The sequence below is a fragment of the Haliotis rufescens genome, unplaced genomic scaffold (genome assembly GCF_023055435.1).
Source record: "Haliotis rufescens isolate VD_foot unplaced genomic scaffold, xgHalRufe1.0.p SCAF_29, whole genome shotgun sequence".
Taxonomy (NCBI): Eukaryota; Metazoa; Mollusca; class Gastropoda; order Lepetellida; family Haliotidae; genus Haliotis; species Haliotis rufescens.
In genome coordinates this window covers 5,892,918-5,907,749 of record NW_025963990.1, presented here as the reverse complement: position 1 = coordinate 5,907,749, position 14,832 = coordinate 5,892,918, and the positions used below count along the sequence as shown (strand labels likewise).

The 14,832-nt window shown below is 56.8% G+C and overlaps 3 protein-coding genes across 3 annotated transcripts; all 3 read right to left on the bottom strand.

The window, feature by feature from the left end:
- Positions 1-996: 996 nt before the first annotated feature.
- LOC125384213 (trichohyalin-like) lies at positions 997-7,418 on the bottom strand. Its single transcript, XM_048402740.1, has 8 exons — positions 7,270-7,418; positions 4,326-4,421; positions 4,162-4,212; positions 3,777-4,004; positions 2,876-3,229; positions 2,379-2,687; positions 1,874-2,011; positions 997-1,381 (listed from the first exon to the last, which is right to left on the bottom strand). Exons 1-8 carry the CDS (start codon positions 7,416-7,418, stop codon positions 997-999), a joined length of 1,710 nt encoding a protein of 569 aa, XP_048258697.1.
- A 994-nt stretch (positions 7,419-8,412) lies between these two features.
- Positions 8,413-10,788, bottom strand: LOC125384212 (involucrin-like). The gene is made up of 3 exons (XM_048402739.1): positions 10,662-10,788; positions 9,015-9,477; positions 8,413-8,605 (listed from the first exon to the last, which is right to left on the bottom strand). Exons 1-3 carry the CDS (start codon positions 10,786-10,788, stop codon positions 8,413-8,415), a joined length of 783 nt encoding a protein of 260 aa, XP_048258696.1.
- Positions 10,789-11,403: 615 nt separating this feature from the next.
- LOC125384211 (transcription factor TBF1-like) lies at positions 11,404-14,414 on the bottom strand. The gene is made up of 3 exons (XM_048402738.1): positions 14,292-14,414; positions 13,336-13,620; positions 11,404-11,658 (listed from the first exon to the last, which is right to left on the bottom strand). The coding sequence occupies exons 1-3, from the start codon at positions 14,412-14,414 to the stop codon at positions 11,404-11,406; spliced, it is 663 nt and encodes a 220-aa protein (XP_048258695.1).
- Positions 14,415-14,832: the final 418 nt, after the last annotated feature.

Genomic DNA, 14,832 nt, shown 5'->3' with positions numbered 1-14,832 from the left:
GCTCCTGCTGTGTGGCTCCTGCTTTCTGGCTCCTGCTGTCTGGCTCCTGCTGTGTGGCTAATCTCTCCGCTTGCTCCTCTCTGTCTCCTGCTGTCTGGCTCCTGCTTTCTGGCCCCTGCCTTCTGGCTCCTGCGTTCTGGCTACTGCTGTCTGGCTCCCGCTGTCTGGCTCATGCTCTCTGGCTCATGCTTTCTGGCCTCTGCTTTCTAGCTCCTGCTGTCTGGCTCTGCTTTCTGGCTCCTGCTGTCTGCCTCCTACTTTCTGGCTCCTGCTGTGTGGCTCCTGCTTTCTGGCTCCTGCTGTCTGGCTCCTGCTTTCTGGCTCCTGCTGTGTGGCTATTCTGTCTGGCTGCTCCTACCTGTCCCCTGCTGTCTGTCTCCTGCTGTCTGGCTCCTGCTTTCTGGCTCCTGCTGTCTGGCTCCTGCTTTCTGTCTCCTGCTTTCATGCTCCTGCTGTCTGGCTCGTGTTTTCTGGCTCCCGCTGTCTGTCTCCTGCTCTCTGGCTCCTGAATTCTGGCCCCTGCTTTCTAGCTCCTGCTGTCTGACCCCTGCTTTCTAGCCCCTGCTGTCTGGCTCCTGCTTTCTGGCTCCTGCTGTCCGGTTCTGCTGTCTGGCTGGCTCCTGCTGTCCTGCTCGTGTTTTCTGGCTTCTTCTGTCTGGCTCCTACTTTGTGGCTCGTGTTTTCTGGCTTCTGCTGTCTGCATCCTATCGTCTGGCTCCTGATGTCTGGCTCCTGCAGTCTGCCTCCTCTTTGGCTCCTGCTTTCTTGCTCCTTCTGTCTGGCTCTGCTTTCTGGTACCTACTTTCTGGCTCCTACTTTCTGGGTCCTGCTGTGAGGCTCCTGCTTTCTGGCTCCTGCTGTCTGGCTCCTGCTTTCTGGCTCCTCCTGTGAGGCTATTCTGTCTGGCTGCTCCTCTCTGTCTCCTGCTGTGTGGCTCCTGCTGTCTGGCCCCTGCCTTCTGGCTCCTGCTTTCTGGCTCCTGCTGTCTGGCTCCCGCTATCTGGCTCCTGTTTTCTGGCTCCTTCTGTCTGGTTCTGCTGACTGCATCCTATTGTCTGGCTCCTGTTGTCTGGCTCCTGCTGTCTGGCTCTGTTGTCTGGCTACTACGTTATGACTCCTAACGTCTGGCTCCTGCTTTCTGGCCCCTGCTGTATGGCTCCTGATGTCTGCGTCCTTTTTTTCTGGCTCCTGCTGTCTGGCTCCTGTTTTGTCGTTCCTGCTGTCTGGCGTCTGCTGTCTAGCTCCTGCTGTATGGCTCCTGATGTCTGGCTCCTGTTTTCTGGCTCCTGATTTCTGGCCCCTGCTTTCTGGCTCTGTTGTCTGGTTCTGCTGACTGCATCCTATTGTCTGGCTCCTGCTGTCTAGCTCCTGCTGTCTGACTCTAGCTGTATGGCTCCTGCTGTCTGGTTCTGCTGTGTGGCTGGCTTCTGCTGTCTCGCTCGTGTTTTCTGGCTCCTGCTCTATGGCTCATGCTTTCTGGCCCCTGCTTTCTAGCTCCTGCTGTCTGGCTCCTGTTTTCATGATCCTGCTAGCTGGCTCTTGTCTAGCTCCCGCTGTTTGGCTCCTTTTTTCTGGCTCCTGTTGTCTGGTTCCTGCTGTCTGGCCCATTCTGTGTGGCTGGCTCCTGCTTTCTGGCTCCTGCTGCCTGGCTCCTGCTTGTTGGCTCCTGCTGTGTGGCTATTCTGTCTGGCTGCTCCTCTCTGTCTTCTGCTGTCTGGCTCCTGCTGTCTGGCCCCTGCCTTCTGGCTCCTGCTTTCTGGCTCCTGCTGTCTGGCTCCTGCTGTCTGGCTCCTGTTTTCTGGCTCCTTCTGTCTGGTTTCCGCTGACTGCATCCTATTGTCTGGCTCCTGCTGTCTAGCTCCTGCTGTCTGACTCTAGCTGTATGGCTCCTGCTGTCTGGTTCTGCTGTGTGGCTGGCTTCTGCTGTCTCGCTCGTGTTTTCTGGCCCCTGCCTTCTGGCTCCTGCGTTCTGGCTACAGCTGTCTGGCTCCCGCTGTCTGGCTCATGCTCTCTGGCTCATGCTTTCTGGCCTCTGCTTTCTAGCTCCTGCTGTCTGGCTCTGCTTTCTGGCTCCCGCTGTCTGCCTCCTACTTTCTGGCTCCTGCTGTGTGGCTCCTGCTTTCTGGCTCCTGCTGTATGGCTCCTGCTTTCTGGCTCCTGCTGTGTGGCTATTCTGTCTGGCTGCTCCTACCTGTCCCCTGCTGTCTGTCTCCTGCTGTCTGGCTCCTGCTTTCTGGCTCCTGCTGTCTGGCTCCTGCTTTCTGTCTCCTGCTTTCATGCTCCTGTTGTCTGGCTCGTGTTTTCTGGCTCCCGCTGTCTGTCTCCTGCTGTCTGGCTCCTGAATTCTGGCCCCTGCTTTCTAGCTCCTGCTGTCTGACCCCTGCTTTCTAGCCCCTGCTGTCTGGCTCCTGCTTTCTGGCTCCTGCTGTCCGGTTCTGCTGTCTGGCTGGCTCCTGCTGTCCTGCTCGTGTTTTCTGGCTTCTTCTGTCTGGCTCCTACTTTGTGGCTCGTGTTTTCTGGCTTCTGCTGTCTGCATCCTATCGTCTGGCTCCTGATGTCTGGCTCCTGCAGTCTGCCTCCTCTTTGGCTCCTGCTTTCTTGCTCCTTCTGTCTGGCTCTGCTTTCTGGTACCTACTTTCTGGCTCCTACTTTCTGGGTCCTGCTGTGAGGCTCCTGCTTTCTGGCTCCTGCTGTCTGGCTCCTGCTTTCTGGCTCCTCCTGTGAGGCTATTCTGTCTGGCTGCTCCTCTCTGTCTCCTGCTGTGTGGCTCCTGCTGTCTGGCCCCTGCCTTCTGGCTCCTGCTTTCTGGCTCCTGCTGTCTGGCTCCCGCTATCTGGCTCCTGTTTTCTGGCTCCTTCTGTCTGGTTCTGCTGACTGCATCCTATTGTCTGGCTCCTGTTGTCTGGCTCCTGCTGTCTGGCTCTGTTGTCTGGCTACTACGTTATGACTCCTAACGTCTGGCTCCTGCTTTCTGGCCCCTGCTGTATGGCTCCTGATGTCTGCGTCCTTTTTTTCTGGCTCCTGCTGTCTGGCTCCTGTTTTGTCGTTCCTGCTGTCTGGCGTCTGCTGTCTAGCTCCTGCTGTATGGCTCCTGATGTCTGGCTCCTGTTTTGTCGTTCCTGCTGTCTGGCGTCTGCTGTCTAGCTCCTGCTGTATGGCTCCTGATGTCTGGCTCCTGTTTTCTGGCTCCTGCTTTCTGGCCCCTGCTTTCTGGCTCTGTTGTCTGGTTCTGCTGACTGCATCCTATTGTCTGGCTCCTGCTGTCTAGCTCCTGCTGTCTGACTCTAGCTGTATGGCTCCTGCTGTCTGGTTCTGCTGTGTGGCTGGCTTCTGCTGTCTCGCTCGTGTTTTCTGGCTCCTGCTCTATGGCTCATGCTTTCTGGCCCCTGCTTTCTAGCTCCTGCTGTCTGGCTCCTGTTTTCATGATCCTGCTAGCTGGCTCTTGTCTAGCTCCCGCTGTTTGGCTCCTTTTTTCTGGCTCCTGTTGTCTGGTTCCTGCTGTCTGGCCCATTCTGTGTGGCTGGCTCCTGCTTTCTGGCTCCTGCTGCCTGGCTCCTGCTTGTTGGCTCCTGCTGTGTGGCTATTCTGTCTGGCTGCTCCTCTCTGTCTTCTGCTGTCTGGCTCCTGCTGTCTGGCCCCTGCCTTCTGGCTCCTGCTTTCTGGCTCCTGCTGTCTGGCTCCTGCTGTCTGGCTCCTGTTTTCTGGCTCCTTCTGTCTGGTTTCCGCTGACTGCATCCTATTGTCTGGCTCCTGCTGTCTAGCTCCTGCTGTCTGACTCTAGCTGTATGGCTCCTGCTGTCTGGTTCTGCTGTGTGGCTGGCTTCTGCTGTCTCGCTCGTGTTTTCTGGCCCCTGCCTTCTGGCTCCTGCGTTCTGGCTACAGCTGTCTGGCTCCCGCTGTCTGGCTCATGCTCTCTGGCTCCTGCTGTATGGCCTCTGCTTTCTAGCTCCTGCTGTCTGGCTCTGCTTTCTGGCTCCCGCTGTCTGCCTCCTACTTTCTGGCTCCTGCTGTGTGGCTCCTGCTTTCTGGCTCCTGCTGTATGGCTCCTGCTTTCTGGCTCCTGCTGTGTGTCTATTCTGTCTGGCTGCTCCTACCTGTCCCCTGCTGTCTGTCTCCTGCTGTCTGGCTCCTGCTTTCTAGACCCTGCTGTCTGGCTCCTGCTTTCTGGCTCCTGCTGTCCGGTTCTCCTGTCCGGTTCTCCTGTCCTCCTGTCTGTCCTGCTCGTGTTTTCTGGCTTCTTCTGTCTGGCTCCTACTTTGTGGCTCGTGTTTTCTGGCTTCTGCTGTCTGCATCCTACCGTCTGGCTCCTGATGTCTGGCTCCTGCAGTCTGGCTCCTCTTTGGCTCCTCCTTTCTTGCTCCTGCTGTCTGGCTCCTGCTATCTGACCTTGCTTTCTTGCTCCTTCTGTCTGGCTCTGCTTTCTGGTACCTACTTTCTGGCTCCTACTTTCTGGCTCCTGCTGTGAGGCTCCTGCTTTCTGGCTCCTGCTGTCTGGCTCCTGCTTTCTGGCTCCCCCTGTGTGGCTCCTCTCTGTCTCCTCTCTGTCTCTGTGTGGCTCCTGCTGTCTGGCTCCCGCTATCTGGCTCCTGTTTTCTGGCTCCTTCTGTCTGGTTCTGCTGACTGCATCCTATTGTCTGGCTCCTGTTGTCTGGCTCGTGCTGTCTGGCTCTGTTGTCTGGCTACTACGTTATGACTCCTAACGTCTGGCTCCTGCTTTCTGGCTCCTGCTGTATGGCTCCTGATGTCTGCGTCCTTTTTTTCTGGCTCCTGCTGTCTGGCTCCTGTTTTGTCGTTCCTGCTGTCTGGCTTCTGCTGTCTAGTTTCTGCTGTATGGCTCCTGATGTCTGGCTCCTGTTTTCTGGCTCCTGATTTCTGGCCCCTGCTTTCTGGCTCTGTTGTCTGGTTCTGCTGACTGTATCCTATTGTCTGGCTCCTGCTGTCTAGCTCCTGCTGTCTGACTCTAGCTGTATGGCTCCTGCTGTCTGGTTCTGCTGTGTGGCTGGCTTCTGCTGTCTCGCTCGTGTTTTCTGGCTCCTGCTCTATGGCTCATGCTTTCTGGCCCCTGCTTTCTAGCTCCTGCTGTCTGGCTCCTGTTTTCATGATCCTACTAGCTGGCTGTTGTCTAGCTCCCGCTGTTTGGCTCCTGCTTTCTGGCTCCTGTTGTCTGGTTCCTGCTGTCTGGCCCATTCTGTGTGGCTGGCTCCTGCTTTCTGGCTCCTGCTGTCTGGCTCCTGCTTTCTGGCTCCTGCTGTGTGGCTATTCTGTCTGGCTGCTCCTCTCTGTCTTCTGCTGTCTGGCTCCTGCTGTCTGGCCCCTGCCTTCTGGCTCCTGCTTTCTGGCTCCTGCTGTCTGGCTCCCGCTGTCTTGCTCCTGTTTTCTGGCTCCTTCTGTCTGGTTTCCGCTGACTGCATCCTATTGTCTGGCTCCTGCTGTCTAGCTCCTGCTGTCTGACTCTAGCTGTATGGCTCCTGCTGTCTGGTTCTGCTGTGTGGCTGGCTTCTGCTGTCTCGCTCGTGTTATCTGGCTCCTGCTCTATGGCTCATGCTTTCTGGCCCCTGCTTTCTAGCTCCTGCTGTTTGGCTCCTGTTTTCTTGATCCTGCTACCTGGCTCTTGTCTAGCTCCCGCTGTTTGGCTCCTTTTTTCTGGCTCCTCTTGTCTGGTTCCTGCTGTCTGGCCCATTCTGTGTGGCTGGCTCCTGCTGTCTGGCTCCTGTTTTCTTGCTCCTTCTGTCTGGTTCTGCTGTCTGGCTCCTGCTGTCTGGCTCCTGCTCTCTGGCTCCTGCTGTATGGCTCCTGATGTCTGCGTCCTTTTTTCTGGCTTCTGCTGTCTGGCTCCTGTTTTGTCGTTCCTGCTGTCTGGCTTCTGCTGTCTAGCTCCTGCTGTATGGCTCCTGATGTCTGGCTCCTGTTTTCTGGCTCCTGTTGTCTGGCTCCTGCTGTATGGCTCCTGCTGTGTGGCTATTCTGTCTGGCTGCTCCTACCTGTCCCCTGCTGTCTGTCTCCTGCTGTCTGGCTCCTGCTTTCTGGCTCCTGCTGTCTGGCTCCTGCTTTCATGCTCCTGCTGTCTGGCTCGTGTTTTCTGGCTCCCGCTGTCTGTCTCCTGCTCTCTGGCTCCTGAATTCTGGCCCCTGCTTTCTAGCTCCTGCTGTCTGGCCCCTGCTTTCTAGCTCCTGCTGTCTGGCTCCTGCTTTCTGGCTCCTGCTGTCCGGTTCTGCTGTCCGGTTCTGCTGTCTGGCTGGCTCCTGCTGTCCTGCTCGTGTTTTCTGGCTTCTTCTGTCTGGCTCCTACTTTGTGGCTCGTGTTTTCTGGCTTCTGCTGTCAGCATCCTACCGTCTGGCTCCTGCAGTCTGGCTCCTCTTTGGCTCCTCCTTTCTGGCTCCTGCTGTCTGGCTCCTGCTATCTGACCCTGCTTTCTTGCTCCTTCTGTCTGGCTCTGCTTTCTGGTACCTACTTTCTGGCTCCTACTATCTTCCTCCTAATTTCTTGGTCCTGCTGTGAGGCTCCTGCTTTCTGGTTTCTGCTGTCTGGCTCCTGCTTTCTGGCTCCTCCTGTGTGGCTATTCTCTCTGGCTGCTCCTCTCTGTCTCCTGCTGTGTGGCTCCTGCTGTCTGGCCCCTGCCTTCTGGCTCCTGCTTTCTGGCTCGTGCTGTCTGGCTCCCACTGTCTGGCTCCTGTTTTCTGGCTCCTTCTGACTGGTTCTGCTAACTGCATCCTATTGTCTGGCTCCTGCTGTCTGGCTTCTGCTGTCTAGCTCCTGCTGTATAGCTCCTGCTGTCTGGCTCCTTTTTTCTGGCTCCTGTTGTCTGGCTCCTGCTGTCTGGCTCTGTTGTCTGGCTACTACGTTATGACTCCTAATGTCTGGCTCCTGATTTCTGGCCCCTGCTTTCTAGCTCCTCCTGTCTGGCTCCTGATTTCTGGCCCCTGCTTTCTAGCTCCTGCTGTCTGGCTCCTGCTTTCTGGCTCCTGCTGTCTGGTTCTGTTGTCTTGCTTTTGCTGTCTAGCTCCTGCTGTCTGGTTGTGCTGTCTCGCTGGCTCCTGCTGTCTGGCTCCTGTCTAGCCCCCGCTGTCTGGCTCCTGTTTTCTGGCCCCTGTTGTCTGGTTCCTGTTGTCTGGCTCCTATTGTCTGGCTCCTGCTGTCTGGCACCCGTAGTCTGGCTCTGCTATCTAGCTCCTGTTTGGCTCGTACTCTCTGGCTCCTGAATTCTGGCCCCTGCTTTCTAGCTCCTGCTGTCTTGCCCCTGCTTTCTAGCTCCTGCTGTCTGGCTCTTGCTTTCTGGCTCCTGCTGTCTGGTTCTGCTGTCTGGCCTGCTCCTGCTGTCTGGCGTCTTCTGTCTGGCTCCTACTTTGTGGCTCGTGTTTTCTGGCTTCTGCTGTCTTCAGCCTACCGTCTGGCTCCTGATGTCTGGCTCCTGCAGACATGCTCCTGTTTGGCTCCTCCTTTCTGGCTCCTGCTGTCTGCCTCCTGCTATCTGACCCTGCTTTCTTGCTCCTTCTGTCTGGCTGTGCTTTCTAGTTCCTACTTTCTGGCTCCTACTTTCTGGCTCCTGCTGTGAGGCTCCTGCTTTCTGGCTCCTGCTGTCTGGCTCCTGCTTTCTGGCTCCTGCTGTGTGGCTATTCTGTCTGGCTGCTCCTACCTGTCCCCTGCTGTCTGTCTCCTGCTGTCTGGCCCCTGCCTTCTGGCTCCTGCTTTCTGGCTCCTGCTGTCTGGCTCCCGCTGTCTGGCTCCTGTTTTCTGGCTCCTTCTGTCTGGTTCTGCTGACTGCATCCTATTGTGTGGCTCCTGCTGTCTAGCTCCTGCTGTCTGACTCTAGCTGTATGGCTCCTGCTGTCTGGTTCTGCTGTGTGGCTGGCTTCTGCTGTCTCGCTCGTGTTTTCTGGCTCCTGCTCTATGGCTCATGCTTTCTGGCCCCAGCTTTCTAGCTCCTGCTGTTTGGCTCCTGTTTTCTGGATCCTGCTAGCTGGCTGTTGTCTAGCTCCCGCTGTTTGGCTCCTGCTTTCTGGCTCCTGTTGTCTGGTTCCTGCTGTCTGGCCCATTCTGTGTGGCTGGCTCCTGCTGTCTGGCTCCTGTTTTCTGGCTCCTTCTGTCTGGTTCTGCTGTCTGGCTCCTGCTGTCTGGCTCCTGCTCTGTGGTTCCTGCTGTATGTATCCTGATGTCTGCCTCCTTTTTTTCTGTGTGGCTGGCTCCTGCTGTCTGGCTCCTGTTTTGTCATTCCTGCTGTCTGGCTCCTGATGTCTGGCTCCTGTTTTCTGGCTCCTGTTGTCTAGCTCCTGCTGTCTGGCTCTGTTGACTGGCTACTACGTTATGACTTCTAATGTCTGGCTCCTGATTTCTGGCCCCTGCTTTCTAGCTCCTGCTGTCTGGCTCCTGCTTTCTGGCTCCTGCTGTCTGGTTCTGTTGTCTGGCTTTTCCTGTCTAGCTCCTGCTGTCTGGTTCTGCTGTCTGGCTGGCTCCTGTTGTCTGGCTCCTGTCTAGCTCCCGCTGTCTGGCTCCTGGTTTCTCGCCCCTGTTGTCTGGTTCCTGTTGTCTGGCTCCTGTTTTCTGGCTCCTGCTGTCTGCCTCCTGTTTGGCTCCTGCTGTTTGACTCCTGCTGTCTAGCACTTGCTGTCTAGCACTTGCAGTCTGGCTCTGCTATCTGGCTCCTGTTTGGCTCGTACGTTCTGGCTCCTGCTGTCTGGCTCCTGCTATCTGACCCTGCTTTCTTGCTCCTTCTGTCTGGCTCTGCTTTCTGGCTCCTGCTGTGTGGCTCCTACTTTCTGGCTCCTGTTGTGTGGCTCCTGCTTTCTGGCTCCTGCTGTCTGGCTCCTGCTGTGTGGCTATTCTCTCTGGCTGCTCCTCTCTGTCTCCTGCTGTCTGGCTCCTGCTGTCTGGCCCCTGCCTTCTTGCTCCTGCTTTCTGGCTCCTGCTCTCTGGCTCCCGCTGTCTGGCTCATGCTCTCTGGCTCATGCTTTCTGGCCTCTGCTTTCTAGCTCCTGCTGTCTGGCTCTGCTTTCTGGCTCCTGCTGTCTGCCTCCTACTTTCTGGCTTCTGCTGTGTGGCTATTCTGTCTGGCTGCTCCTTCCTGTCCCCTGCTGTCTGGCTCCTGATGTCTGGCTCCTGATTGCTGGCCCCTGCTTTCTAGCTCCTGCTGTCTGGCTCCTGCTTTCTGGCTACTGCTGTCTGGTTCTGTTGTCTGGCTTTTGCTGTCTAGCTCCTGCTGTCTGGTTCTGCTGTCTGGCTGGCTCCTGTTGTCTGGCTCCTGTCTAGCTCCCGCTGTCTGGCTCCTGGTTTCTCGCCCCTGTTGTCTGGTTCCTGTTGTCTGGCTCCTGTTTTCTGGCTCCTGCTGTCTGGCTCCTGTTTTATAGTTCCTGCTGTCTAGCACCTGCAGTCTGGCTCTGCTATCTGGCTCCTGTTTGGCTCGAACGTTCTGGCTCCTGCTGTCTGGCTCCGCTAACTGACCCTGCTTTCTTGCTCCTTCTGTCTGGCTCTCCTTTCTGGCTCCTGTTGTGTGGCTCCTACTTTCTGGCTCCTGCTTTCTGGCTCCTGCTTTCTGGCTCCGGCTGTCTGGCTCCTGCTGTGTGGCTATTCTCTCTGGCTGCTCCTCTCTGTCTCCTGCTGTCTGGCTCCTGATGTCTGGCCCCTGCCTTCTTGCTCCTGCTTTCTGGCCCCTGCCTTCTTGCTCCTGCTTTCTGGCTAATGCTCTCTGGCTCATGCTTTCTGGCCTCTGCTTTCTAGCTCCTGCTGTCTGGCTCTGCTTTCTGGCTCCTGCTGTCTGCCTCCTACTTTCTGGCTTCTGCTGTGTGGCTATTCTGTCTGTCTGCTCCTTCCTGTCCCCTGCTGTCTGTCTCCTGCTCTCTGGCTCCTGCTTTCTGACTCCTGCTGTCTGGCTCCTGCTCTCTGGCTCCTGCTTTCATGCTCCTGCTGTCTGGCTCGTGTTTTCTGGCTCCCGCTCTCTGTCTTCTGCTCTCTGGCTCCTGAATTCTGGCCCCTGCTTTCTAGCTCCTGCTGTCTGGCCCCTGCTTTCTAGCTCCTGCTGTCTGACTCCTTCTTTCTGGCTCCTGCTGTCTGGTTCTGCTGTCTGGCTGGCTCCTGCTGTCTGGCTTCTTCTGTCTGGCTCCTACTTTGTGGCTCGTGTTTTCTGGCTTCTGCTGTCTTCATCCTACTGTCTGGCTCCTGATGTCTGGCTCCTGCAGACTTGCTCCTGTTTGGCTCCTCCTTTCTGGCTCCTGCTGTCTGCCTCCTGCTATCTGACCCTGCTTTCTTGCTCCTTCTGTCTGGCTGTGTTTTCTAGTTCCTACTTTCTGGCTCCTACTTTCTGGCTCCTGCTGTGAGGCTCCTGCTTTCTGGCTCCTGCTTTCTGGCTCCTGCTTTCTGGCTCCTGCTGTGTGGCTATTCTGTCTGGCTGCTCCTACCTGTCCCCTGCTGTCTGTCTCCTGCTGTCTGGCCCCTGCCTTCTGGCTCCTGCTTTCTGGCTCCTGCTGTCTGGCTCCCGCTGTCTGGCTCCTGTTTTCTGGCTCCTTCTGTCTGGTTCTGCTGACTGCATCCTATTGTCTGGCTCCTGCTGTCTAGCTCCTGCTGTCTGACTCGAGCTGTATGGCTCCTGCTGTCTGGTTCTGCTGTGTGGCTGGCTTCTGCTGTCTCGCTCGTGTTTTCTGGCTCCTGCTCTATGGCTCATGCTTTCTGGCCCCTGCTTTCTAGCTCCTGCTGTTTGGCTCCTGTTTTCTTGATCCTGCTAGCTGGCTGTTGTCTAGCTCCCGCTGTTTGGCTCCTTTTTTCTGGCTCCTGTTGTCTGGTTCCTGCTGTCTGGCCCATTCTGTGTGGCTGGCTCCTGCTGTCTGGCTCCTGTTTTCTGGCTCCTTCTGTCTGGTTCTGCTGTATGGCTCCTGCTGTCTGGCTCCTGCTCTGTGGCTCCTGCTGTATGTATCTTGATGTCTGCCTCCTTTTTTTCTGTGTGGCTGGCTCCTGCTGTCTGGCTCCTGTTTTGTCGTTCCTGCTGTCTGTCTCCTGATGTCTGGCTCCTGCTTTCTGACTCCTGCTGTCTGGCTCCTGCTGTGTGGCTATTCTCTCTGGCTGCTCCTCTCTGTCTCCTGCTGTCTGGCTCCTGCTGTCTGGCCCCTGCCTTCTTGCTCCTGCTTTCTGGCTCCTACTCTCTGGCTCCCGCTGTCTGGCTCATGCTCTCTGGCTCATGCTTTCTGGCCTCTGCTTTCTAGCTCCTGCTGTCTGGCTCTGCTTTCTGGCTCCTGCTGTCTGCCTCCTACTTTCTGGCTTCTGCTGTGTGGCTATTCTGTCTGGCTGCTCCTTCCTGTCCCCTGCTGTCTGCCTCCTGATGTCTGGCTCCTGATTGCTGGCCCCTGCTTTCTAGCTCCTGCTGTCTGGCTCCTGCTTTCTGGCTCCTGCTGTCTGGTTCTGTTGTCTGGCTTTTGCTGTCTAGCTCCTGCTGTCTGGTTCTGCTGTCTGGCTGGCTCCTGTTGTCTGGCTCCTGTCTAGCTCCCGCTGTCTGGCTCCTGGTTTCTCGCCCCTGTTGTCTGGTTCCTGTTGTCTGGCTCCTGTTTTCTGGCTCCTGCTGTCTGGCTCCTGTTTTATAGTTCCTGCTGTTTGGCTCCTGCTGTCTAGCACCTGCAGTCTGGCTCTGCTATCTGGCTCCTGTTTGGCTCGTACGTTCTGGCTCCTGCTGTCTGGCTCCTGCTATGTGACCCTGCTTTCTTGCTCCTTCTGTCTGGTTCTCCTTTCTGGCTCCTGTTGTGTGGCTCCTACTTTCTGGCTCCTGCTTTCTGGCTCCTGCCTTCTGGCTCCTGCTTTCTGGCTCCTGCTGTGTGGCTATTCTGTCTGGCTGCTCCTACTGTCCCCTGCTGTCTGTCTCCTGCTGTCTGGCCCCTGCCTTCTGGCTCCTGCTTTCTGGCTCCTGCTGTCTGGCTCCCGCTGTCTGGCTCCTGTTTTCTGGCTCCTTCTGTCTGGTTCTGCTGACTGCATCCTATTGTCTGGCTCCTGCTGTCTAGCTCCTGCTGTCTGACTCTAGCTGTATGGCTCCTGCTGTCTGGTTCTGCTGTGTGGCTGGCTTCTGCTGTCTCGCTCTTGTTTTCTGGCTCCTGCTCTATGGCTCATGCTTTCTGGCCCCTGCTTTCTAGCTCCTGCTGTTTGGCTCCTGTTTTCATGATCCTGCTAGCTGGCTGTTGTCTAGCTCCCGCTGTTTGGCTCCTGCTTTCTGGCTCCTGTTGTCTGGTTCCTGCTGTCTGGCCCATTCTGTGTGGCTGGCTCCTGCTGTCTGGCTCCTGTTTTCTGGCTCCTTCTGTCTGGTTCTGCTGTGTGGCTCCTGCTGTCTGGCTCCTGCTCTGTGGTTCCAGCTGTATGTATCCTGATGTCTGCCTCCTTTTTTTCTGTGTGGCTGGCTCCTGCTGTCTGGCTCCTGTTTTGTCGTTCCTGCTGTCTGGCTCCTGATGTCTGGCTCCTGTTTTCTGGCTCCTGTTGTCTAGCTCCTGCTGTCTGGCTCTGTTGACTGGCTACTACGTTATGACTTCTAATGTCTGGCTCCTGATTTCTGGCCCCTGCTTTCTAGCTCCTGCTGTCTGGCTCCTGCTTTCTGGCTCCTGCTGTCTGGTTCTGTTGTCTGGCTTTTGCTGTCTAGCTCCTGCTGTCTGGTTCTGCTGTCTGGCTGGCTCCTGTTGTCTGGCTCCTGTCTAGCTCCCGCTGTCTGGCTCCTAGTTTCTCGCCCCTGTTGTCTGGTTCCTGTTGTCTGGCTCCTGTTTTCTGGCTCCTGCTGTCTGGCTCCTGTTTGGCTCCTGCTGTTTGACTCCTGCTGTCTAGCACTTGCTGTCTAGCACTTGCAGTCTGGCTCTGCTATCTCGCTCCTGTTTGGCTCGTACGTTCTGGCTCCTGCTGTCTGGCTCCTGCTATCTGACCCTGCTTTCTTGCTCCTTCTGTCTGGCTCTGCTTTCTGGCTCCTGCTGTGTGGCTCCTACTTTCTGGCTCCTGCTGTGTGGCTCCTGCTTTCTGGCTCCTGCTGTCTGGCTCCTGCTGTGTGGCTATTCTCTCTGGCTGCTCCTCTCTGTCTCCTGCTGTCTGGCTCCTGCTGTCTGGCCCCTGCCTTCTTGCTCCTGCTTTCTGGCTCCTGCTCTCTGGCTCCCGCTGTCTGGCTCATGCTCTCTGGCTCATTCTTTCTGGCCTCTGCTTTCTAGCTCCTGCTGTCTGGCTCTGCTTTCTGGCTCCTGCTGTCTGCCTCCTACTTTCTGGCTTCTGCTGTGTGGCTATTCTGTCTGGCTGCTCCTTCCTGTCCCCTGCTGTCTGGCTCCTGATGTCTGGCTCCTGATTGCTGGCCCCTGCTTTCTAGCTCCTGCTGTCTGGCTCCTGCTTTCTGGCTCCTGCTGTCTGGCTGGCTCCTGTTGTCTGGCTCCTGTCTAGCTCCCGCTGTCTGGCTCCTGGTTTCTGGCCCCTGTTGTCTGGTTCCTGTTGTCTGGCTCCTGTTTTCTGGCTCCTGCTGTCTGGCTCCTGTTTTATAGTTCCTGCTGTTTGGCTCCTGCTGTCTAGCACCTGCAGTCTGGCTCTGCTATCTGGCTCCTGTTTGGCTCGTACGTTCTGGCTCCTGCTGTCTGGCTCCTGCTTACTGACCCTGCTTTCTTGCTCCTTCTGTCTGGCTCTCCTTTCTGGCTCCTGTTGTGTAGCTCCTACTTTCTGGCTCCTGCTTTCTGGCTCCTGCCTTCTGGCTCCTGCTGTCTGGCTGTGTGGCTATTCTCTCTGGCTTCTCCTCTCTGTCTCCTGCTGTCTGGCTCCTGATGTCTGGCCCCTGCCTTCTTGCTCCTGCTTTCTGGCTCCTGCTGTCTGGCTCCCGCTGTCTGGCTCCTGCTCTCTGGCTCATGCTTTCTGGCCTCTGCTTTCTAGCTCCTGCTGTCTGGCTCTGCTTTCTGGCTCCTGCTGTCTGCCTCCTACTTTCTGGCTTCTGCTGTGGTGCTATTCTGTCTGGCTGCTCCTTCCTGTCCCCTGCTGTCTGTCTCCTGCTGTCTGGCTCCTGCTTTCTGGCTCCTGCTGTCTGGCTCCTGCTGTCTGGCTCCTGCTCTCTGGCTCCTGCTTTCATGCTCCTGCTGTCTGGCTCGTGTTTTCTGGCTCCCGCTCTCTGTCTTCTGCTCTCTGGCTCCTGAATTCTCTCTGGCTGCTCCTCTCTGTCTCCTGCTGTCTGGCTCCTGATGTCTGGCCCCTGCCTTCTTGCTCCTGCTTTCTGGCTCCTGCTGTCTGGCTCCCGCTGTCTGGCTCCTGCTTTCTAGCTCCTGCTGTCTGGCCCCTGCTTTCTAGCTCCTGCTGTCTGGCTCCTGCTTTCTGGCTCCTGCTGTCTGGTTCTGCTGTCTGGTTCTGCTGTCTGGCCGGCTCCTGCTGTCTGGCTCGTGTTTCCTGGCTCCTTCTCTCTGGCTCCTACTTTGTGGCTCGTGTTTTCTGGCTTCTGCTGTCTGCATCCTACCGTCTGGCTCCTGCTGTCTGGCTCTGCTTTCCGGTTCCTACGTTCTGGCTCCTACTTTCTAGCTCCTGCTGTGAGGCTCCTGCTTTCTGGCTCCTGCTTTCTGCCTCCTACTTTCTGGCTTCTGCTGTGTGGCTATTCTGTCTGGCTGCTCCTTCCTGTCCCCTGCTGTCTGTCTGCTGCTGTCTGGCTCCTGCTTTCTGGCTCCTGCTGTCTGGCTCCTGCTGTCTTGCTCCTGCTCTCTGGCTCCTGCTTTCATGCTTCTGCTCTCTGGCTCCTGAATTCTGGCCCCTGCTTTCTAGCTCCTGCTGTCTGGCCCCTGCTTTCTAGCTCCTGCTGTCTGGCTCCTGCTTTCTGGCTCCTGCTTTCTGGCTCCTGCTGTCTGTCTCCTGCTTTCTGGCTCCTGCTGTGTGGCT